Source organism: Oreochromis niloticus, linkage group LG17, assembly GCF_001858045.2.
Source record: "Oreochromis niloticus isolate F11D_XX linkage group LG17, O_niloticus_UMD_NMBU, whole genome shotgun sequence".
NCBI classification, from domain to species: domain Eukaryota; kingdom Metazoa; phylum Chordata; class Actinopteri; order Cichliformes; family Cichlidae; genus Oreochromis; species Oreochromis niloticus.
The window spans coordinates 2066376-2087419 of NC_031981.2; the positions used below are offsets into that span (position 1 = coordinate 2066376).

The window sequence follows — 21044 nt, forward strand, 5'->3', positions numbered from 1 at the left end:
GCATCAAGCAGCTTTAACTCTGAACTCGAGCTTTCCCCCCCCTTCTCTTGCAAAGCAAACTCTCAGAAATAGACCGACCTGAGGTCAATCTGGCTCTAGGTCTTTTCAAATGACCATCATCTGATTCTGGTTTGGTTATTTTGGCTCTTGTTTACCACCTCAATTACAATCCTGTAAAGAAAGTCAAGGCAGAGCGGTGAAGAATGCATTCACGGCAGTGACCAATAGGGAGCAAAATGTGAGAAACTGGTGATGATTGAACATTGCATGTAATTTGGTGATGGACTCTCGAGTGTAACTCCTGAAACAGCTGAATGGAAAATGTGACTAGTGCTTTGGTTTGAATCAGGATGTGCACTTAGAAGCTACAATTACACAGCACTCACTGCTCCACAGGCACACACGCCCATACACCATATTCAAACCTATTTTTTATGCTGTCACGATTTTGCAGTGTCAGTGTTTTATGTACTTCTATAAAAAAACACCAACATTTAAGACACAGACATTCTTGTGCAGCTTTTATGCCTGTGACAAAATCTTGACAAACATCAAATCTGTGTCTGCATGAATGCACTGTGTTGCTGCCGGCTACCGATTCATTAGAGGATTAGCTTGCTGACTAAAGGTAGGCTTTTACATACTGTTGACATCCAAGGATCTTTTCACTCAGTCTGCCCAGCATGCACTCTAGAGAGCCAAAGCGTCAAGATGTCACTTGAATTCCTGACAAACATGCTGATAGAGCTTTTGATCCTTCAAAGTTTTTCGACAACTGCCTCATGGCGAGCTGGTGTAAGCTGCTGAACTAGACCGCAATGAGAGCTGCTTATCATGATTCAGTGGGAGGCAGACAAGAGAGTTGGATGCAACCCCTCAGATTTCCATCACGACTGACCCAGCACTGTAACTGGCTTCACTCAGATACACCGCCTCACTCATATGCCTCTGCACCGGTGACTCAGCCACAGAACATAAAGTCAACCGGAGACAATCATCTGTTCACCAAACATGATTTCAAATTTGGATTTGAAAAGAAAGAAGAAAAAAAAAAGGAGTAAGGTATATAATCGGTCATGCTATATTTGGACTTTCACAGAGCATGCTAGGTATGGTCATTTTCAAACAGACAAGTTCTTTAATAGATCAAATATTTTGTAAGACTATTTGTTGTACTACAATCTCTACATCCTGGAGTTTACCAGCACTTGTATGTAAACTACCACCCATACTACATTCTGTAACACACAAAGAATCGATTTGTTACCCAACATTAAACAACAAAAACAGAACAACGCCTCAACAACCAGATATCATACCGATGAATTATATGTGGTATGGTGATATTAAATATTACTCCATAAATGTGAGAAATGCACAATATTAAAAAGTCTGTTAAAACCACAAAATAAATAAATATTTCACAGCGAGTATCAGATAGTATTTATGCTTAAAATGGTCACCCCTTGTAGTTACCAGTGTATACTGTTCCTCACTGGAAGCAAAACATTTAATGACATACGTCAAATAACATCAAATGACTTTTGGGGGTTTTTTCAACAGAGTGAACATCTGCAAACACATACAAATAGATATGAGTGTTCGTTTGTACTTGGCTGTCTGGCAACCTGAACATAATGCAGTCCCAACAACCATGTTGCTTCTCACTCCGTTTGTCCTTGTATAAGTTACACTGGAGCTCTACTATGTTCACCAGCTAGATACTAACTTTGAAAGTGTGCTTTTTGGGTGTTGGAAAGGAAGGAAGCAGTGACACTGCAAATTTGCCATCCATAAACAAAAATAAATAAATAACGACAATAAAACACTCTAGCGCTGATGGGGGAACTGCAGATTTACCACAGATTAAGGTTATTTTTCGCTGCTATTTGACTCCAACTAAGCTATCTAATAAGGCTTTCTAAAACTTGCATAATGCACTCAGCTAGATCATTTCCCTAAATAACAATATGCACTCTGTCTTTTTTCACAGTGAAAAAAAAAAGTTAAGCGTCTTTTTTTTGAACGCCACAATAGCTTTACGGTGTTTCTTGATCTAGATAGGCATCATGTTCAAGTGTAAAACGCAGAGACATCAACAAAGCACATGCACCAATCAGACATTTTGTACTTTATCCAACTTGTAGATTTGACTATAACTAGCCCTAGTTTATAAATTCATATGGTGTCTTTCTATTCCTCCAAACAAATGTTGTTTTGAAATGTGTCCCTGTCTTTACCAAGCACCGTCTACATAAAACACTCCTCTGCATGCACGTGGCTGGCACACAATGCACAGTAGGATGCTGTGTTTACTGTGTTCATCTCCCTAGATGGCCATCCAACATCAGCCCCCTCTCACTGAGCTATAGGGAGGCATTGGCTGCACAATAAGTATCAACACCACACTACTTATTACTCTCCTCCTGCGTTCAGCAGATATTACAGACATTTGTCATAGCTAAAGGTAGTCATCACCACAAAGAGGAGACTTCATTTATTTGATTCATTACTGGCAATACCAGTTCTGAAGGCGGAAAGTATCACAGGCCTTTCCTATCTGTTGATAAACAACCAGCTACATCAAAAGGGATTAGAATTAAAACCAAACTGCAAAGATTGTAACTCAAAAGTTTGTTCCAAGTGGACCGGTAGAAATGCTAACAAAAATGTACGCACAAACTAAGGGAAGTGGTTGAGAGGGGGTTCAAGACCTCTCAAAAAACAATTAACTACAGATGGTAAGACAGAGCGAGTGCTACATCAACACAGCAGTATTAAAATGAAAATCTGTCAAATGCTTCATGGATAAAAAGGATTAGACGAAAACGTTCTGATGGAGATGTGTCACTTTACCCTCTCAGTAAAGCCTGATGGGTGACTAGTGTGTAGAGTAAGCCATAACAGCAAGCAGACATTGAATGGTTTTGTTTCTTTAAGACTCTGGGATCTCCCCTTGGGAGTGAAGCCTGCAGTGTACTTACAGCAGCGTCTGTACAGTCCTGCCTCCAACACGTAGGCACTTGCTAGTGTGAGAAAGCACCCAGCTGAACCAAAGACTGACCTACTGTGTGTCCAGAGGCCTGCCAACAAAGACGACCTTTCAGCACTTAGCAGCTTCTCTCTGAAGCAACATTTAAAGCAATTCTCGATCCACTGCCAGAGGATCGAGTGCACAGGCTTTTCATACCATACCAACTCTCTCTATCTCTGTCTCTGCTATTAAGTGGCAAAGCAGGGTGAGACTGACATTCACCTTTGTACCTTGATCCACAGAGGTGCCACCAAAATACCCAGCCAAACACAGCATTCAGCAAACAACAGTACCAGCCAAAGACACAGTAATCATTACGTGCCATCCTTCAGAGCTTAGCATTTACAATTGGTTGTTACAACAAAGCAGATTAAAAACTACTTTCGTCAACCAGATTACATTTGTTATCCCAAGAAAATCGTTTTATTAGTTTCTTGGTAAAACAACAATCTTCACTCGACCGGGCATAAAGAAATTTATACTACACACTCTCTCTCCATCCATCCTTTACATCCCTCCTTTAAAGGAGGGATGTAAAGGATGGATGTTTTCTCATCTACTCATTACTGTATATCAGAGTTTCTCCAAGAGATGTTGTCCAAAATGCACCATTAAATCAGGCTCTAGTCTTTATTCAAGTCTATAATAGACCTGCTAGAAGTACTTAACAAAGCAGAATAAGCACACTAATCTTTTTTCATACCATTCAAATGTCAACATTTTCTACTTCTCTTTTTTTAAACACATATTTAGTAACATTTGTGTTACTAAGTCTGATGCTCAGTAAAAAAAGCAGCATGAGAACATCTGATATGTTTCATATGACATTTATATACTAAACAATTAGTGAATTAGTGTTTGAAAACTGACTGGCAGACTAATACATGTAACAAACAGCATATTTTCTATTTTTGTAATTTTCATAGTGATCACTGTTATCAGTGACAAAAAGACAATACACAACTCATGTCAAACTTATTTTCACAGATAACAGGACTCTTATTTGTTTTAGTCTGTAAGGAAATGCTCGACAACAGCCTCTGACAAATCAGACACCCTACTTGACAGGCAGTGACACTCACGGGGTTACCCCGGAGAGCTGTGAGATCAGGGACAGACAGAAACAAGTGGACAGGGAACTATCTGGAGTCTGGGTGAAGGGAGAAGCCCTCTTCATGTCAACGCCAGTAACGCCCAGAGCTGTGCCAGCTGTTAAGTGTCCTGACCCATCCTGGCTCTACTATTAGGGCATTCCCTTCTCTGGGAACAAACCAAAGATGCCACGAAACAGCAGTGTGTGTGTGTGTGTGTGTGTGTGTGTGTGTGTGTGTGTGTGTGTGTGTGTTATTTTTTATGTATTCACTGATTTTTTTCTTTCCCATGTCTGTCCTTTCTTCTATACCCATACATACACAACCTGCCAATAAACTCACACATAGCTACACATATGCAAACAAAACATCAATTGTAATTTTACTGTTACATGTTGCTGTTTTTCTGTGTCTTTCTAAAATATTAGATAAATAAAAAGCCCAGTAATAACACTGATGCTGAAAATGTACGCCTACAAAAGATAACGACAGTGAACCTGAAAGGAAGCAACAGGAGTCATCATTGTAACTCTAAAAACAACATGAAAATATACATTTAAAACAAAACAAAAAAGTCCTTAATAACCCCGAGTCTACAGAGTCAGGTCGGGTCTGATGAGCCCTTAGGCAAACTTCACCCTGTTGTTATTTTACAGTCAGGGATGTTGGGTCCAGTGGCCACGAGATCCACGTAGTGGTGTTACATCCCTAATGCCAGATCCAGATATAGCTGGACACCATGGGGATAAAAATACCCAAACAGATGGGAGGGTTCACAGGCAGAGGGGGAGAGGCACCAAGTACAATTAAAGACTTCAGAGGAGAGGAGGACTGCAATTACAGCTGTTTGCTAACCTCTGCCTTCTAGTGGTTAGCACAACCTTTAGTTAAGACCCATTCAGAGATAATGACCTCCCTCAGAGATAGAAATGTTAAAGTTAATCATATATAAATCAGATGCTTAGCCCCAACAGCTTCAGTATTAACACCTACCTAGAATGTGAGTTAGACCTCTTCTTCAAGATTGACCAAATTTTAGGGGGAAAAAAACAGATTTCAAAGATCAAAGTGGCAACAAATTTATGGTGAAGAGAAAAGTTGAAGTGCTGAGGAAATGTCTGAGCTGTCACAGGCTGCCCCAGAATCAAGCAATCAGAAAACAAACAGGCCTTGACATTTCATGTGGTTTTCACAGTCTGTTTGAAAGCTACTAAACCAGTGCCGCTGGGAAAAAAAAAACTGTTCATGCTGACACAAAGCAAGTACACTACTGACTGAGCTTAAGGCCTGTGTGGGATTATTTAATAAGGGCCTACAAATGAATTAACATTATTCTAATGATGAAGAAATTGGTGAAAGGGAAGGAAGTGTAAAAATGATCTTTACAAGAATTGCTACTGTGCATGATGTGACAAAGGTTACTAAAGAAAAAAACAAAACAAAAACAAACAAACATTATTTGGCCTCTCACTGAAATGCACTTAAGAAAAATGTTCTTTCAGTCGCAGTTTCTTCACCTCATCCAAAGGACAGCTGACTGAAAAGCATACAAGAGCAGGTCGTGGGAAAAGGGCCCCGTCTGATTGTTCTTATTTACTTCCTGTGTATCTCACTCTCAAACAGTCAAGTGCACAATGAAACTGTGCTGTAATTAAAATAATAACTTTGCAGATTGGAGATTTATCAGAATAAGTTATTTGAGGACACCTGGAACAGTAAGTTTTTGTTTTCAATTTCAAGAGATAGTTCAACAGATACTTACCAATTTGATGGCCACATATTCGTTAGTATAGAGATTTTTTCCCAGCCGCAGTTCTCCAAAGTTTCCGCAGCCAATTTTTTTACCCACGCGGAAGTTTGGACCAACCATAAGAACTCCAGAATTGCTCCCTGTACTCCTGCCCCCATGTCCAGTCCTGCTGCTTGTTGTCTTAGACATCTTTTTCCCTTCCTCTGTCTCTCCCTTGCCCCCTCTCTTGTCAAAATCCATAAGCTTGTGATACCCTGGTCTCTCCACGGTTATTTTCCAGCCATGCAAACCATAGAAACTCCAATGACAATGGAGACTGTTTTAGGGAGGGGGAGGGAGAAGTCTCACAGGACAGAGGAAAGGTGTTGCTGTTAAAATGCGAAGCGGTTCAGAAGACACTTAAATGAGCCAAAACTGCAGCCGAATGGACCCGTGTGTCTATTGGACAGCTTTTTCCCTTTTTCTTCATATACCACAGGGGCTTCTTTGTTGTGCGTTTCTCCACTCCAGTCTCAGAGCATCATGTACCCGCCTGACAAATAGGCAGGTGGTGTTAGGATGTGTCCAAAGACACACATGCAACACTAGTCATAAAAAAAGCACTCGGAAACGCAACTACTGCATCCACAAGGCCACTTGGGAACATCTCCTGGAGTGCCTCATTCCTTCTGGTCAGCCTTCAGTGACACTCTGGACACTCTCCATGATGCAGGGCCACAGCTTAGTGGGCAACCCGGAATTACACCGACAGCAGAAACAAACAGTCTGGGGCGATGTCGGTTTGTTATCTGAAAAAGAAAAACATGGCCAGAAATCAGTCCGTAGGTTGTGATGTATTTTGGTATTATCTCGACTAAGAGCCCAAGCCATTATTTACACACAACCCAATCATTATTCACGCTTACAACAGAAATTAGCTTGTTTGGAGATGGACAATTTGGACTGTAATTGCAGAAATAAAAGCTCTGCAATGGAAGGTATCTGCCATAACTTTACAAAGCATCTACAAAACAATTAAAAAAGGTAAAAATACTGGTAAATTTATCAAATTAATCACAACTTGTTCCAGCAACACTTGGGCCTTTGTGAAATTAACATTTTCAGGGGGAAAAAAACAAAAAATCAAGCCTTTTGCATGAGTATCACATTATATCTACAGTGGCTGTTCCTTACTACAGCTGAAATGAGATCTTTATGCGGACTGACGCAAAGCAAATTCAATAAAGGAATCAATACGAGAGAACTATTCCACCGTTGACCTCAGACATGAGAAATTACAAAGAAAATATTCTCAAAGAAACCATGTAACAATGTGCCGTGTTTTTATAATGAAGACCAACATATCTAATACTGCTAAATAACCATCTTGTTGTTGTCTTTCACAACCACACGCAGGCATCTCTGCACAGAGCCACTCCGTCACATCCATGATCTAAGATGCTGCTGAAGAGAGCAGGTAATGCAGGCGCTAGCTTTGGGCAGCTACTTTTTCCTATGGAAAGGCACTTACACAGATCAATGACTGCTGTAATGCTTCATCTAATCACAACATTTGCATCACTGGACAACATTATTTGAAAGATTCAGAAACAGTCTAGTCCACAGCTGGCTCAGCCATGTCTGACCATCACAAGATAAAAAACACAGTATCATCAGACAGAAGTTTGCTAGGGATGAGCGAGTGATTTTTTGTGTTTAAATAAGTCTTTACTACAACGACACATTTGTCAAAGTGACTGGCCAATGCAGAATTCATTCCAAAGTCTACAAAGAGAAAAACAAAGCACTAAATTATATATATACCTAGGCTGCTTTGCATATGGTGACACTTACTACAGGAATTGTGGCGAAACTAGCCTTGCCGGTCATCAGATAAGATGAACACTATGTGACGGAGTAAAACTTATCAGCTTGTGCATGCCAAAAGATGACAGCAGCTCCTGGAATGGTAGAGTGCCTTATGTGAGGCACTTCATTTTTCAAGCTGCCCGAGGCCCATACACTAATCCACACATTTAAAATAAAAACATGATGTAAGGACATTGGGCAAGTATGGGAATATTTCTGAAAAACACCAATGACCTCAGTATCTTGCTCTCTTGGTTAACTTTCCGTAGTCTGCCCATGTTTTCAGTCTGTCCCATTTAAGGAAGTGGTGCATTGTTTTTCCATGAAGCTATTTGACATAACTATCGAGTTGTTAAAAACATACTAAGCGAACAGCGACATATTTCACGTATTGAGAAGGTATTTGGAAGCACAAAGATGGGATCATTCATAAATGGACGATCCCCCTCCAAAAGAAACCTCCTTAAGCCAGATAATGTCCCTAAGGCCAGTTTCATAAAGCTACCTAGCAATAACACTAGCAGGACCGTTTCAAACCGTGTAAATACGAACACAAACACAAACAGAAAATACCCCAAAATGCAAATGAGCAGCGGTAACCAAACCGGAATGGCAAATTTTCCCTCGTCACATACCTTTCTGTTTTAGCTTGGGTTAATGATAGCTAATTGCTAAGTTGCTACTGTCTTAACAGCTGTCATTTAGCGTTAGTTTCGGACAACTCAAAGACTCGCTTTCTATACTTGTTAGCCGATTTGTTTCCCCATAAAAGACGATAAATGGAAAACGCCGTTTTAAAAAGTGAATACCGTCGGTATGAGCTTTAAGAAAGGCTCTGTAACATTACACTTGCTGGCTCGGCGGACAAGGCCAGATACTCTAAAGCTATCGTAGCGCCGGCTAGGAAGCCCGAGTTAGCTTGACATCCTTCAGTCGTAGCTAGTTAGTTTCTGATAAACGGTTGTTTTGATTACTTAATTTAGAATTAAGGGTAAGTGAATGTAAACATTTAATTTCAAGTTGTAGTTAAGCCAACATGTCCCACAGTTGAATTAAGCTAACCTATCCTATCTCGTACCTGCCAAAAACACTGATCCTCTTGGCCCAACGGCTGCTTAAAAAAAAAAAAAACAGCCGACGATGTAACGCTAGCCAATTTGTTAACAACACAGTATCACAACAACACAGGCTGCCTGTTAGCAAACACATGCAAATTAAACAAGTCGAAGCCTTACAGAGAATCAAATATTCATTGACTGACATTTCCTGAGCTACATCTACCTGGCTAGTTAGTAAATGCTTAATAACTGAGAAATAACGTCCCAAGCGACGCTGTTACAAATATTATCGACTGAAAAAAATACTATAATAAATATATATATAAATATCTTTGATTCACCTCAGAATGTCGCTTTTATGTTAGTTCAGATAACAGCTACAGCCATTACCCAGACCACTGCCGGGCAACTCCTTAATCCTAAACAAGCGAATGCACACCAACGGCAGCCCGGGATCTCTTACCGCTTAGCTCTGAAGCTAGTCATTTAGCAAGCTAGCACACCAGGATCCTTAATAAACTGCGTTGCGGCGTTTTGAAAAACAGCCGTTGGGAATGAAGCCCTGTCAAGGAAGAAAAATGTATCGTTACCTTCAAATGTTCGCTATCGAAATGCAGTCGAAGTCATGGTTCTGCGTTCGTCGCTATCTTCCTCGTCTGGTGCCTCTTGTCCTCAAGTTGCTATGATTTCACTGTTGTCTCTTTAAGCCTCCCTCAGCACAGCGTCACCGGGGCTCACGCCACACGGCGCTACGCTGGGAAACCGGCGCAACCGCTTTGGTGAATAAGCAGAAACATCAGGCGATCGTAGTTCCCCGACTACGTGCTCCAGACCAGACCGGTTGCTTTTGATTGACACATGTGCTCCACCAGTAAAACTGAAACTAACGTGCTGCAAGTGCAGAGCTGCTCAGCCCGGCGAACATCTACTACTACCGTCCTTTTAAAAAGTACTAATACTGATACTACACTGTAAAAATACTCCTTTACAAATAAACAGGGAGCATACAGTTGAAGCATACATTAGGTTGTAAAAGTCGTTCAAGCTATTCAGTCCGTTGTGACTGAGGCAATAACGCAATGGTAATGATAATTGGTATTAATTGGTACTAATTATTGTTATTAATAATTAATTCATGGCAAAAATCATTTAGATTTTGAAATATTTTAATGAAAAACAGGACAAATATACATTTTTACTAACTGCATGTACAATTTACAACAGTTTACAATAATTACAACATATTTCAAGAATTATGGGATAATTTACATGTAAGTGACTGAAACTGTCTAGTAAAGGTAGTGGAGTGAAAAGTGCTGAAAATCTTGGATCAGAAGTTAAAAGTTACATAAAATTGTCACAGTACTAATACCTCAACGTGAGCTTGTATTTGTACTTGCTTCTTTTAAAAACAAAACAAAAAACAAAAAAACACTGGAAATATCAGAGTTTTAACTTCATTTCCAAAATGTCTGTGCAGGTTCTCAGTCACCCGGGCCATGGCAGTCTAAGGTGCTTGGAAAGAAAAGCGACTGGACTTCTTTAAGTTTCTTGAAGATGTTTCACCTCTCAGCCGAGAAGCTTCTTTAGTTCAGAAAGAACTTAAAGAAGTCCAGTCGCTTTTCTTTCCAAGCTACTCAGAGTTCATTTTCAATAGTTCCACTGTTTTCCTGGCTATAGTCTATACCATAATCCTTTCTTGAAAGAGAAGAGTGTAAAATAAATAATAGAGAGAGCAGGTGCCAATGATCTTATTTCTATGCTTCAGTGCTCAGTTACAAAATGACTTTTCCCAAATGCTTTTGCTATTTTTTTTAATTGTCTACTCCTAATACTAGTACTTAGCAGTGTAACACGCTATATAGCGCTGAGCAGATTAGGAAAAAAGAACTGTGAAAGTACAGAGTGTTACATCCGTTTATGCAGACAGGTGAAACTCACAGAATATAAACGTATACTCTCAGCAGCTGTCAGGTTTGTCTCTCACAGGACTGCTTCAGGTGTCCACATCACTTACAGCCCCAGATACGGATGTTGCACTGCTTTACTAGAGCAAGGAGTCTGAAGGGAGACGCTACAGTTTTTTGTAAGTGACAATGTAGGAATCCCGAGGGTGGAGCTGTGCTGCTGTATGACGGGCCAGAACACCGGAGGGAAGGCGAGCTCAGTGGACAGCACTCCTACAACTGGCTGGTGAGGTGTGTGACTGTAACACTCTCCTGCCATGAAGGGGAAAAGTGGAGGAGAGGGAAGTCGTAGGGGGCACTGTGAGGTTTTGGAGTCTAAATCCCTGCTTTTGGTCACATCAGGGGGAGGAGGAGGCGCCGGTGGGATGCTCCTGTCACCGCATGATAAGGTGATGTCCTGTTTGTCTCTAGCCTTGATCTCCTCGTGTCCTGCTTTGCTGTGATGTGGAGCTTCCTCCAGACTCTGGTCTCTGGACAGAGGGGAGCATCGTTGACCTTTACGAAACTTTGCCCTCCTGTTCTTGAACCACACCTGGATGAGGAAGACAAGACGACAGATTTGGATGAGAAGCGAGGAAACAGATGCACAAATGCGCCACAAATAAGTGAGGTGTTTTAACACCATTAAAGCTTAATGTAGTGACCCTCAAAGCTAAACATGCATTTTTATTTTAAGATTATACTTGAGGTGTGCTCTCACCTGAATGCGAGCCTCGGGCAGGTTTATACAAACAGCCAGCCTCTCTCTCATGCCAACATCTGGGTACTGCGTCTGCTGGAAGGCTTTCTCCAGAGCCTGCAGCTGCGACACTGTGAATGCAGTGCGGCTGCGGCGCTGCTTCTGCTGGTTGCCATAGCGAGCCTCGAGGATGAGCTCTGGCAGGAAGAAAATGGGAGCAGCACAACACTTCAGGCAAGTTTTCAGCAACTTTCAGAGGATCAACAAAAATGTCACCTATATCAAAAGGACAACGACAGTCACTTAAACTAGGAATAATTCTTAAGCATCATGTTTAAATGGGTCACTATGAGTTTGGGATGGAATTCACTGTATTTCCTGTACTGGACAAACATATCTTTTTCTCACACTGTACAAATATTAAAAAAAAAAAAAAGAAGGACTATGAAGTCACCCAGCACTATAAAATATACGTATATTGCTGTTTTTAATATTACTAATAAAGATTACATTATAATCATTGATGCAGCAATGAGACTGCTTCCCTCAGGCTCAGTATCAATCATAATTTGTGTTATTAATCTGAAAGTAACTGTAGTTACTGATACATGCTATGCTGTAAAAGATGAATGTACATTGTGAGAAAAAGAAAAAAGTAACCCCACCGTGGTGACTGACCCACCTGCCAGCCTCTCCGCCACAGTGAGTGTGTGCGCTGCGGGACCTGCTGCAGAGTATGCGTGGTACTGCTCCGCCATCTGGTGGCGCAGATCCACCAGCATGGAGTTAACTCCGTGGAAGGGGTACACGCCGCCGCCGGACGTCCCGCAGAAATTCAAGGAGTTCATGCTGAACCTGAAGAAACAGAGAGACTTCATGAGCTTAGTTAAGATGCGTGCGTTTTTTCCTCTTTACTGTGGTATCGTTACAATAATTGCCCACCGGAGCTCAGGTTAAGATTAATCGAAAATCCAGAGTCTCCACATCACTGCCATCTCCTCTCGAAACGAATTCACTACTAATTAAATGGGAACAGGGTGACACTTGTCTTATTATAAATTAATAAAAGACCATATTATTTTTTTATTGTAGCCACATGTGGAATCTGGGAGAGAATGAGCATAAACTCTATCATTATTTACACTGATGTAACAGAATCTGAAGTTGTGGGGGTAAGCGGGTCAAAGTAGATTAAATGGTATAATTGCCTCTTTCGATAATAGTGATATCAGTGTGAACGGGTCTAGGATCACGTCTGCACTCGTGGGTTATCACTTCTGCTTCTGCTTTAGAGCTATTTCTGTCTTGCGGTAGTGACTGCTGCTTAACCCAGAATTCCCTGTTTAGAGCTCAAAAGTTTTAGCTCGTAAATTCAGTGATATCATCATGCAGCCAGGAAGCTAAACTAGAATAGTAAGTTGCTATCCGGGTTAAGACGTTATTCAAATCTCCTCCTTCTTTTTTTAAATTTTATTTTTACCTGATACCCGAATCCAAAGCAGAAGCGTGAGATCCAGCTCCAAGTCCGTCTTTACGCACACAGGTCGGCCGGTAAACGGTAGTCCAGTTTTTTTTCTTAGTCCAATTTGGGCCTTAAATCCTCGCAGAGCAGCGCTCTTTGTCGTGGCATGGGCTTAATTCTCCCAAACCATTCTCACCCACGACTATTTAAGAAGCGTTTACCCAGGCTCCCCTCAGCCATTAGCCAATAGAAAGAAAGGTATTAGCCGGGATTAGGTGGGATGAGGGGGGAGACGGGGGCTGCGAGGAGCTCAAGTTTTTGAAACTATTGAACTTGAGAGATTTATGCCAAGGATCTCCCTATAAGAGCGCGTTTCATTCCCTCCCTTTAAAACAATTAAAACAATGTGGTCGGCTAATCTCCGAGGCAGGGCAGATTAAAATAACAGCCTTTGATTGTCCTCTCCTTCTCGGTCCCTCTTTCTCCCATACCGCTGGTTTTGACAGTCTCCCCCTCGGAGGGGGGTTTTCTCTAAGGGTTTGTTTTGCTAACAGGGACCATATTTTGCCTATGAACTGTCACAATGTGAAGTTAATCTGAACCCTACTCAGCGAGAACAATTTATAAGCTCCAGCTGAGCTAAATTAGAAGTCCTCTCAGGGAACCAAGACCAAATCAAGGACTGCATCAAATCACCAGAAAGAATAAAGTCCTCCAGCACCAAATGACCAGTGTGGAGACAGAATACTTCCGTCGCCATCACTTCTGGTGGACTTTTTTTAAAACCATGTGTAGTTTAACTGCAAACACTTTGACGTATTTCCACTTTTGTTTTCAGCTCATGGTGTCACCTTTTGACTCTCGAGGCTTAGAAAGAAGACACGCTGATGCTCATTTCTGCAAAGAACTCATAAAACAAAATTTCTAAGACCTCAGTTCTGGCAAAGCTCCAAAAACACTGGTCCCCTCATGTCCCAGAATGCATCTCTGTGGTGTCTTCCCATCACCCTTTATCTGCTCCATGTTCTTTCACCTCCAGCTTATAATCAGGTTTTCTGTCACAAGTTTGTCATTTCAAACCAGAGTTTGTTAATGAGACAACACCTCATTAGGAAACTTCACAACAGCGTATCAGAGCCCAGATTCTTGGGATGAGTTAGAAAATGATGACCTAACAATTTAGTACAGGAGAAGACTTTTCTGAACTGTAATAAAAATCCAGGTTTCTCTGTATACTCATATTCCAATGACCAATAAAAAGAAAAAGACGGGAAGATATTTCTTTTGTTTTTACAAAACAATCTCTACAAAACAAACTACAGTTTTTATTCTTGGATTGAAAACAACTTTAACAATGAGTAAAATGAGGAAACCTCATCAGATGAGATCTTCCTCCAGGTTAGACAGAGATTTAACGATGCTGAACGAGATAATAGAGTTTATCCCTTAAACCTATTCCACAGTAAAGTGGACAGATACAGTGAGGCTAATAAGTCTGTGTTTTCAGCAATGACTGTGTAGATGCTTGATGCAGTCTGAAGAGTGTGTCCTGCATCGCAGACTTCATTTAGTAATGAAGCAAAGACCTGCATCAAACTCGTTTTGATGGCAGGGGTACATTCCTAGACCAAAAATCGATTGCACGTAAGGAAATTGCTCACATTTGTATTGATACTCAGCAATAAAACACCTGAGCTGCCCCCCCGCCCCCCAGCCCCATGCCGTGTACTTGAGGGTTGACCACGGTTCACTTCACTTGTTTCCCATTCAAACACAATCAACTGCTTAGACTTCCAAAATATGTGAAAATGTTTGTGCTCTTCTCTTCCCAGTTTTTTTCGCTCGTCTCCTTTCACTGCTCTTGGCTGTCAGGCTATATTAGTGTCCGATAGAAATAAGTCATTTAGAAGAGGCTCTGTCGGCCAGCCCCTCAGCCCCACTAAAAGCTCCAGGATTAGGTCCCGGAGGCCTTTGTCTCCACAGCCCGCAGGATTAGGGGAGATTTACTGCGAGGAGAGAAAAAAAGTAGTTATTTCATGGCACTTTCATGATGAAACCTGGCCAAAGCTGTGTTGGCTGGGGGGATTAGAGGCACACAAAGAGTGTGCTTGTGTGTGACCCTCCCCATCCCAGAGCAGCCACCACTGACTCACTCACGAGCCCCCCTCGCCTGCCCACCCACCCCCACTCCGGTTCATTTCCCCCTTCTGCGGGCCGGCAGGGCTCGTCCGGGTTCACCACCTACCCATCAACACGACCGAGGCGCTTCGTTTAGCGTCTTTAAACTCTCAACACCCAGTGACCTTTAACCGACGCCGTGTTTCATCAGTCTTTATGTGAATGCTGTGCAAGAGAAGGTACAGTCCCGTCACCGAGGTAAAAACAGTTTTTGCCTCGAGGACTGGAGTGCAGAGGTAAATGAGAAGTTAGTGGATTTCAGCCCCTCCTGTAGTGTTTAAGACCGCTTAAGAGGAGTTATCCTGCTCTTAGAGGATCCACTTACACATGCGTGGATTACGGCGAATAGAAGACAAAAGGCCAAGTCACAGCACTGACAACAGCCTCGCCGCCGAGCAGGTGTTATGCAGGTTTAATAACTGTTGTCACATAGCAGAGGGAATTACAGGGACCCTGCCGCTCCGCTCCCACTAAGAAAATGACAGTGTGAACGGTTTACAGTTTCCATCCTGCTCGATGTCACCAAACATGAAGTTAGTGCTCGCTCGTACATACTTCACACGCTGCTGCAAACACACAGCAGGCTGTGTGTGTTAGTCAGGGGATAAGTCAAGGCAGACAAAGCCAATAAGTCAGCCTTTACTAAGAGGTGGTAATGGCTCTGGTTGCAGTTAATATTCGCTTCATAAATCATTAACAGGAACAACTTTTTGGGTGTGGAGAAAATGACATAATCCATGGTTTAAAGCCAAGGATGTACAAAGAGAAAAACTTTTGAATATAACTTATTAAACCAACCAGTGCTCCCTTTAAATTTCAAAATGTGTCTCTACCAGTGAGAGTGCAGTCTCATCAGGACTGGTCCTCCAAACCAGCTGTGAGGTCCCAAATCCTGTTTTTATCTTAGCATCTTAGTTGAGTTTAGAGGGGAAACATATCAGCCTCCTACTGACAAACTCTCCAATATTTTGCAGAAAAAACAAAACTAGAGTAAATGAACGTCTCGATGCATGCTCAACGAGGAAATGATCTCAGCTTTTGATTGATTTTAGGCGTGCACTCGCCTCCTGTTTGTTCTGGTTTTGGAGCCGTGCTTTTCTTCTTCTTCTGCTTCTTTTTATTCAGTCAGTAAGATGTTAATGCCTCCTGTTTAACAGATGTTTTATATAGTGGCCCAGTCTTTCTTTAATTACTTATCAATAGTGCTAATTTGTATTGACAAGGGCCTGTCAGGACGGGACCTTTGTAGTTGTCAGTTATCTCAAAGGACGGCCCCCTCGGACACCGAATGGATCGATTGGCACGCAAAATACAATTGGGAGGCCTTTTGAAGAGAGGGGGGGCAAGAGTCCGGGAGCATGTGTGCAGAAGAAGGAGAGCGGGCAGAGGATCTAAAGACTTCTGCGCAACACTCGGGGGAATCGATAGGGCCCGCTGGCCTTTGACCTGAGGGGGGACTGGGAGAGCGGCGGCAGCGGGTCAGTCGGTCCTCTTAAGTCCCTGTGAGTGCCAGGATCATGCTGAGGCCTGACACTGACGGGGCTTAGAGAGACATTGACCTGGCAGCAAACACACACAAAAAGCTCAAATATACACACAAAGACTGCTGCGGCTCAGAAAAGGCAGTGAGGAGATCAGTTATGACAGCTACAAGCAAACTTTCACACAAACTAAGAAATCCAGGAGACCTGAATAACCTCCTTTACAACAATTAAAGTGTCATTCGAGTCCAGTTATCTTACTGTGATGTCCCCCTGGGAGCACGGTAATAAGCAGCCACACAGGCTGATCAATAAGAGGGGCTCAGTAAAGATCAGTCTCCTAATTGGAGCTATAGAGACAGGCGGGGAGGGACGGGCAGCTGTGTGTGTCCCTGGGGTCAAGGGCACCCACAGCATGCTACACAGGGGAGCAGGGGTGAAGTCAGACCAACAGAGGGGCAACTGCGTGGGTCTTAAACCCAGTGACAATAAAATCTGTGTAAATAGTGATTTTGCTGGACTTATAAGGAGTTTGAGGCCAGTATGGACCAACAAGGAACTTTACACAGGCAACCGATTCCAGACAGTGAGTGGTATGACCTGATGGAGGAACAGGGGAGCACCATGCTTGTGGAGACCATTTTTGAAGTTTTTAATATAGTCTAGGGCAGGGATGTCAAACAGAAGGCTTGTGGGCCAGAATTGGCCCAGTAAAGATTCCAATTCGGCCTCCTTGACGGCTTTGAGAAATATGAAGGAGGGCATAGATTTTGAATTTTTAACTGTATTTTTTAAAGGTTTTACAGCTGCCGTGGCAATATATATGATACCAAAGTAGTTAAGTGTAAAAGCCCTGTATTTGAACTATTTACAACAGAAAGTTGTTATATTGTTTGTTTTTTGTTGGTTCCACGGTAAAAGCAAAAAAAATATTTGTATAAAATCAGTGTATTAATAAAAACCTTGTGTTTTATAAATACAGGGGAGCCTTAGCAATGAAAAACCGAGATGTGATGTTGAAATTGAACTTTTTTTCTTATATTAACACATCTCAGGGATTCGATGTTTAGTTAAAGGTCTTGCACCGGTCTGGTCCAAGATATGAAAAGATTTTGACATCCCTGCTCCAGAGTCTCCATTTGTGTGCATCCCTTTTCTCTTGTGTCAGTCTTTTCCATTTAATCATCCACCCTCCTTTTTTTTCTGTGTTGTCAGTATGTTTGGGATCTTTCTCATTAAAACTTTTGAAGTTCTGATTTGTGGATCTAACCAAACGAGACTACAGCGTGTCAGTTTTTGTACATCGATGATGAAAATGATCACTACTTACAGCCTACTAGCAGGCATTTGGCTCCAGGTTGCACCATGGAAGCAAAGGTCCTGTAGCCAGCTCAATAAATTATTGTTAACGACTTATCGATTACAGACTCGATAAACTCCAACGACAGTTTTAAGTCCATCCATGATGTGGGCAGTAAAGTGTTCCTTTGCTTCTCTCAGAGATAATGCAGCCCTCCGTCTCTCAGCATGTGGTCACTTTTGGGGTCCCGGCCTGCAGCTTCCCCCTTGCAACCCCCCCACCACCACCAGTTAAAGGTGATCACGGGGGACAGAGAAAGAGAGGCACTGATCGAATTTGATAATGAAGACGACCCCTCTAAGCTGCTTTGCTCCACATGTTCGAAATCTCTGGAACACTCAATAAACACTAGGAAGCCCCCCTCCCTGTCACTGGAACATTGTGTAGGTATTGATCCCTGCTAACTGGCTCTTTTAATACCTGGGGTCTGTGGCCCGGCCTGGGGAAATGCATACTGACATGTGACGGGAGGAGCTTAATAGGCAAACACACCGAAGAAAGGATGGGCCTCTCAGTTTAGCATTTCTCTCCTATCTTCTTTTTTTTACGATTTACACATCTGCTGGAGAGAGGAGAGTTTAACCCGGCTGCACCTGCTGTTTTAAAGGGACATATAGACTGCAAGAGGCCCGGGCCTGTCCCGAGAAAAAGCTGTCACACTGTCAAAAGCATTTGTGCAGCAGCGGTGGAAGAAGTCCTCTGATCTGATCTGAACAACGGCAGAGACCCACGACACGTTAAAAGTCCTGAACGGCAAGAATTCAGCAAGAATCTGCCAAATCTTAAGTTCAAGCGCTTGCCGCGCACACAAACAGCACCTGTGTGACGGATCTCGCTGTTTGAGCTCATTTTAACAACTTTGCTGCAAACTTTGAGCAAGAATCTCACTGAATAACTGAAACTTTCCTCTTTTTCAGTTCTTTTCCGCAGCTCTAGAGCTCATGGAAAGGATTTTTTTCATCCCTGACTGTGGAAATGTCGAGCTCAGTTTGTTAAATCAAGCTTAAAATGAGCCAATGCTCAAGAAAACACACATAATAATAATAACATCCTTATTACACGTTAAAGTGCCCTTTATGGAAAAAATACAGGACTGAGAATATTATGTGTTGGAAGTTTAAGCTTTGCTGCACTGAAAGGTGTGTGTGTTCACAGGTTGACAATAAATAGTGATGTCACAAGTGGTTCAACTGGATATTTAAACCAGTGCGCCACGTGAGGCCTGAGAATAGATCTTCTGTGATGTAGGAGCCACCTCTGGTTGGACTAAAGGGGAGACGAACCTCACAATCAAACTTCTTTAGGGCAAAAATCATGTTGAGTACTGACTGTTGTTCAGAGAACAGCACTTCTAGTTCACAGAGGGGTTTTTCTAAATAACAGCATTAAAAGAAATAAGAGGAACTGCAGCTGTCACACTCAATTCAACAGCAACAGGAGAAGTTTCACAAGTCTCATCTTAATGTGAATTGCAGAACTGACTCCTAAAAGTGAGAAAGCTTAAGTAACTTTTATATTTTTAGGACACTGTAAGTTTAACCCCAACACTGGGTCCGCCTCCAGAAACACTCAGCTGTTTGTGCTAAAGTTTGCATGTGATGCTGGAAACGCAATGTCGTCGTGACTCGATGACATCATTTCTGCCGAGACGTCAGCTGCACAGAGTTCCAGTTGAGTAAATTTTTATAACTTGAAATGCAAATATAAATTCTACATTTTGTAAACATATACAACTATTTCTCTAAAAATGCAGCCAATACACCTGCTGTTTCTTTCATTTTCAACAACCATTTAAAAATATTACTAAAACTAAAATGAGAGAACAATCAGGTGTCGCAATAAGATGCCCCACAAATGATGTGTGCCAGTAAAAAAAAAGTTTGTCCACCAAAAGACAGAAGAGAGCAGCACAGGGATAAACCTGCAGGCCTGACAACAGCAGGTGTATCACTCCGCTGGTTTTCTACTTAGTGACAGTGTTTACGTTGCAAATGTGCCTTTGTGACATTCATTAGTGCCCTCACTGACACACACAACAAAACAACGACTACACAACAGAACAGCTACACAAGACAGCACAACACACTAAGTATACACTCCACACTAAACGTCACAAATCTCCCACATCTAAAAACTCTCTCTCTCTCTCGCTCGCTCTGTCTCGCTGCTGTTACCGTCACTCCCAAAACTCTCCCCTCTTCCTAAACAACCAAATCCCACGTGTTGACTTTTTCCACCGATAGGAAAGAGGTGGCTTTTTTTCCTTCCTTTACTGTTTTCGCGCTGTCCTTAGAAAACGCTTAAAACACACACACACAAAAACATGACGACAGTATTTAGAAAAAAGCGTGGCTTATATATATTATCATAACTCTGGATTTACTGGCCTGTAATTAAAATGTAAGAACTTTTAAGTCCGAACTTTCAATGTGGGCTGAAACAGAGACTCAGCGTGGCTGCAGCTTGTTGCTATGTCAGCTTACATCAGTCATGTGATTTGGAGGTGCAGCGTGTCCGTGGACCACAGAGGGTTAATAACACTCACCTTCCTTCCATTTCCAGAGTGTAACATCCAACCACCTGTGCAAAATCCGAAATTCCCATGGTGTTGTTCAAAATGTGCTCTGGCACAATCATAAGCATCGCTTGCTACTGAAAACAAAAAAAAAAGCCGGTCCTGCTATGGGCTGAACCATTTGTTAATGGTGGAGGGGGGGACACTATGCAATATATTCAGTTTTAGCAATTATATTCACTGTTGACTGTAACTACGCTCAAACTGTTAATGCTATCTTATTTTAATAAACAACACTGTCATATGCAAAACTGGGGTGGCACTTGGGGTAGCAAGGGATCATTTTAGGGTGGCACTTGCCACCCCATGCCACCCTTCTAGATCCGCCCCTGACAGGCAGGTGTACGGGTGTGCATGGAGCCAGAAATCAGAGCAACATTTAGTTTAAACTAATAGATTTTAATAGAAAAAGATAAACCACAAAACAAACAAACAAACAAAAAATGAATACAAAAGGAAAACTGCTTATTTACAGCACTGGTAGTTTTTCAGTCATTTCCAACATAAACAGCACAGGTTAGCTGATGCTAAACGGAGATTTGTTTGCCGTTAACAACCAAG

General features: G+C 42.0%; 2 protein-coding genes across 10 annotated transcripts in view; both read right to left on the reverse strand.

The window, feature by feature from the left end:
• The window catches only part of csnk1g2b (casein kinase 1, gamma 2b), a 34141-nt gene extending 24486 nt beyond the window's left edge, over nucleotides 1-9655 (reverse strand). Inside the window, exons 1-2 of one of the 7 annotated variants that reach the window (XM_005451869.4) lie at nucleotides 9372-9655; nucleotides 5888-6663 (exon numbers count right to left, since the gene is read on the reverse strand). In XM_005451869.4, coding sequence (XP_005451926.1) covers nucleotides 5888-6115 — 228 coding nt within the window. In that variant the 5' untranslated portion in view covers nucleotides 6116-6663; nucleotides 9372-9655. Of the gene's footprint in view, nucleotides 1-5887; nucleotides 6664-8801; nucleotides 8939-9122; nucleotides 9269-9371 lie in introns of those variants that run through there. The other 6 variants (XM_003445060.5, XM_005451870.4, XM_003445059.5 and 3 more) reach the window with 6 other exon arrangements.
• Nucleotides 9656-9940: 285 nt separating this feature from the next.
• Nucleotides 9941-20504, reverse strand: dmbx2 (diencephalon/mesencephalon homeobox 2). 3 transcript variants are annotated; one of them, XM_019346505.2, is made up of 4 exons: nucleotides 20454-20504; nucleotides 12110-12282; nucleotides 11449-11624; nucleotides 9941-11280 (listed from the first exon to the last, which is right to left on the reverse strand). In XM_019346505.2, the coding sequence occupies exons 1-4, from the start codon at nucleotides 20462-20464 to the stop codon at nucleotides 10795-10797; spliced, it is 846 nt and encodes a 281-aa protein (XP_019202050.1). In that variant the 5' UTR covers nucleotides 20465-20504; the 3' UTR covers nucleotides 9941-10794. The 3 variants fall into 3 exon arrangements, with proteins under 3 accessions (XP_019202050.1, XP_005451922.1, XP_013126697.1); XM_005451865.4 differs by lacking the exon at nucleotides 20454-20504 and adding an exon at nucleotides 12908-14571; XM_013271243.3 differs by lacking the exon at nucleotides 20454-20504 and having other exon boundaries at nucleotides 12110-12859.
• Between the last annotated feature and the right edge of the window lie 540 nt (nucleotides 20505-21044).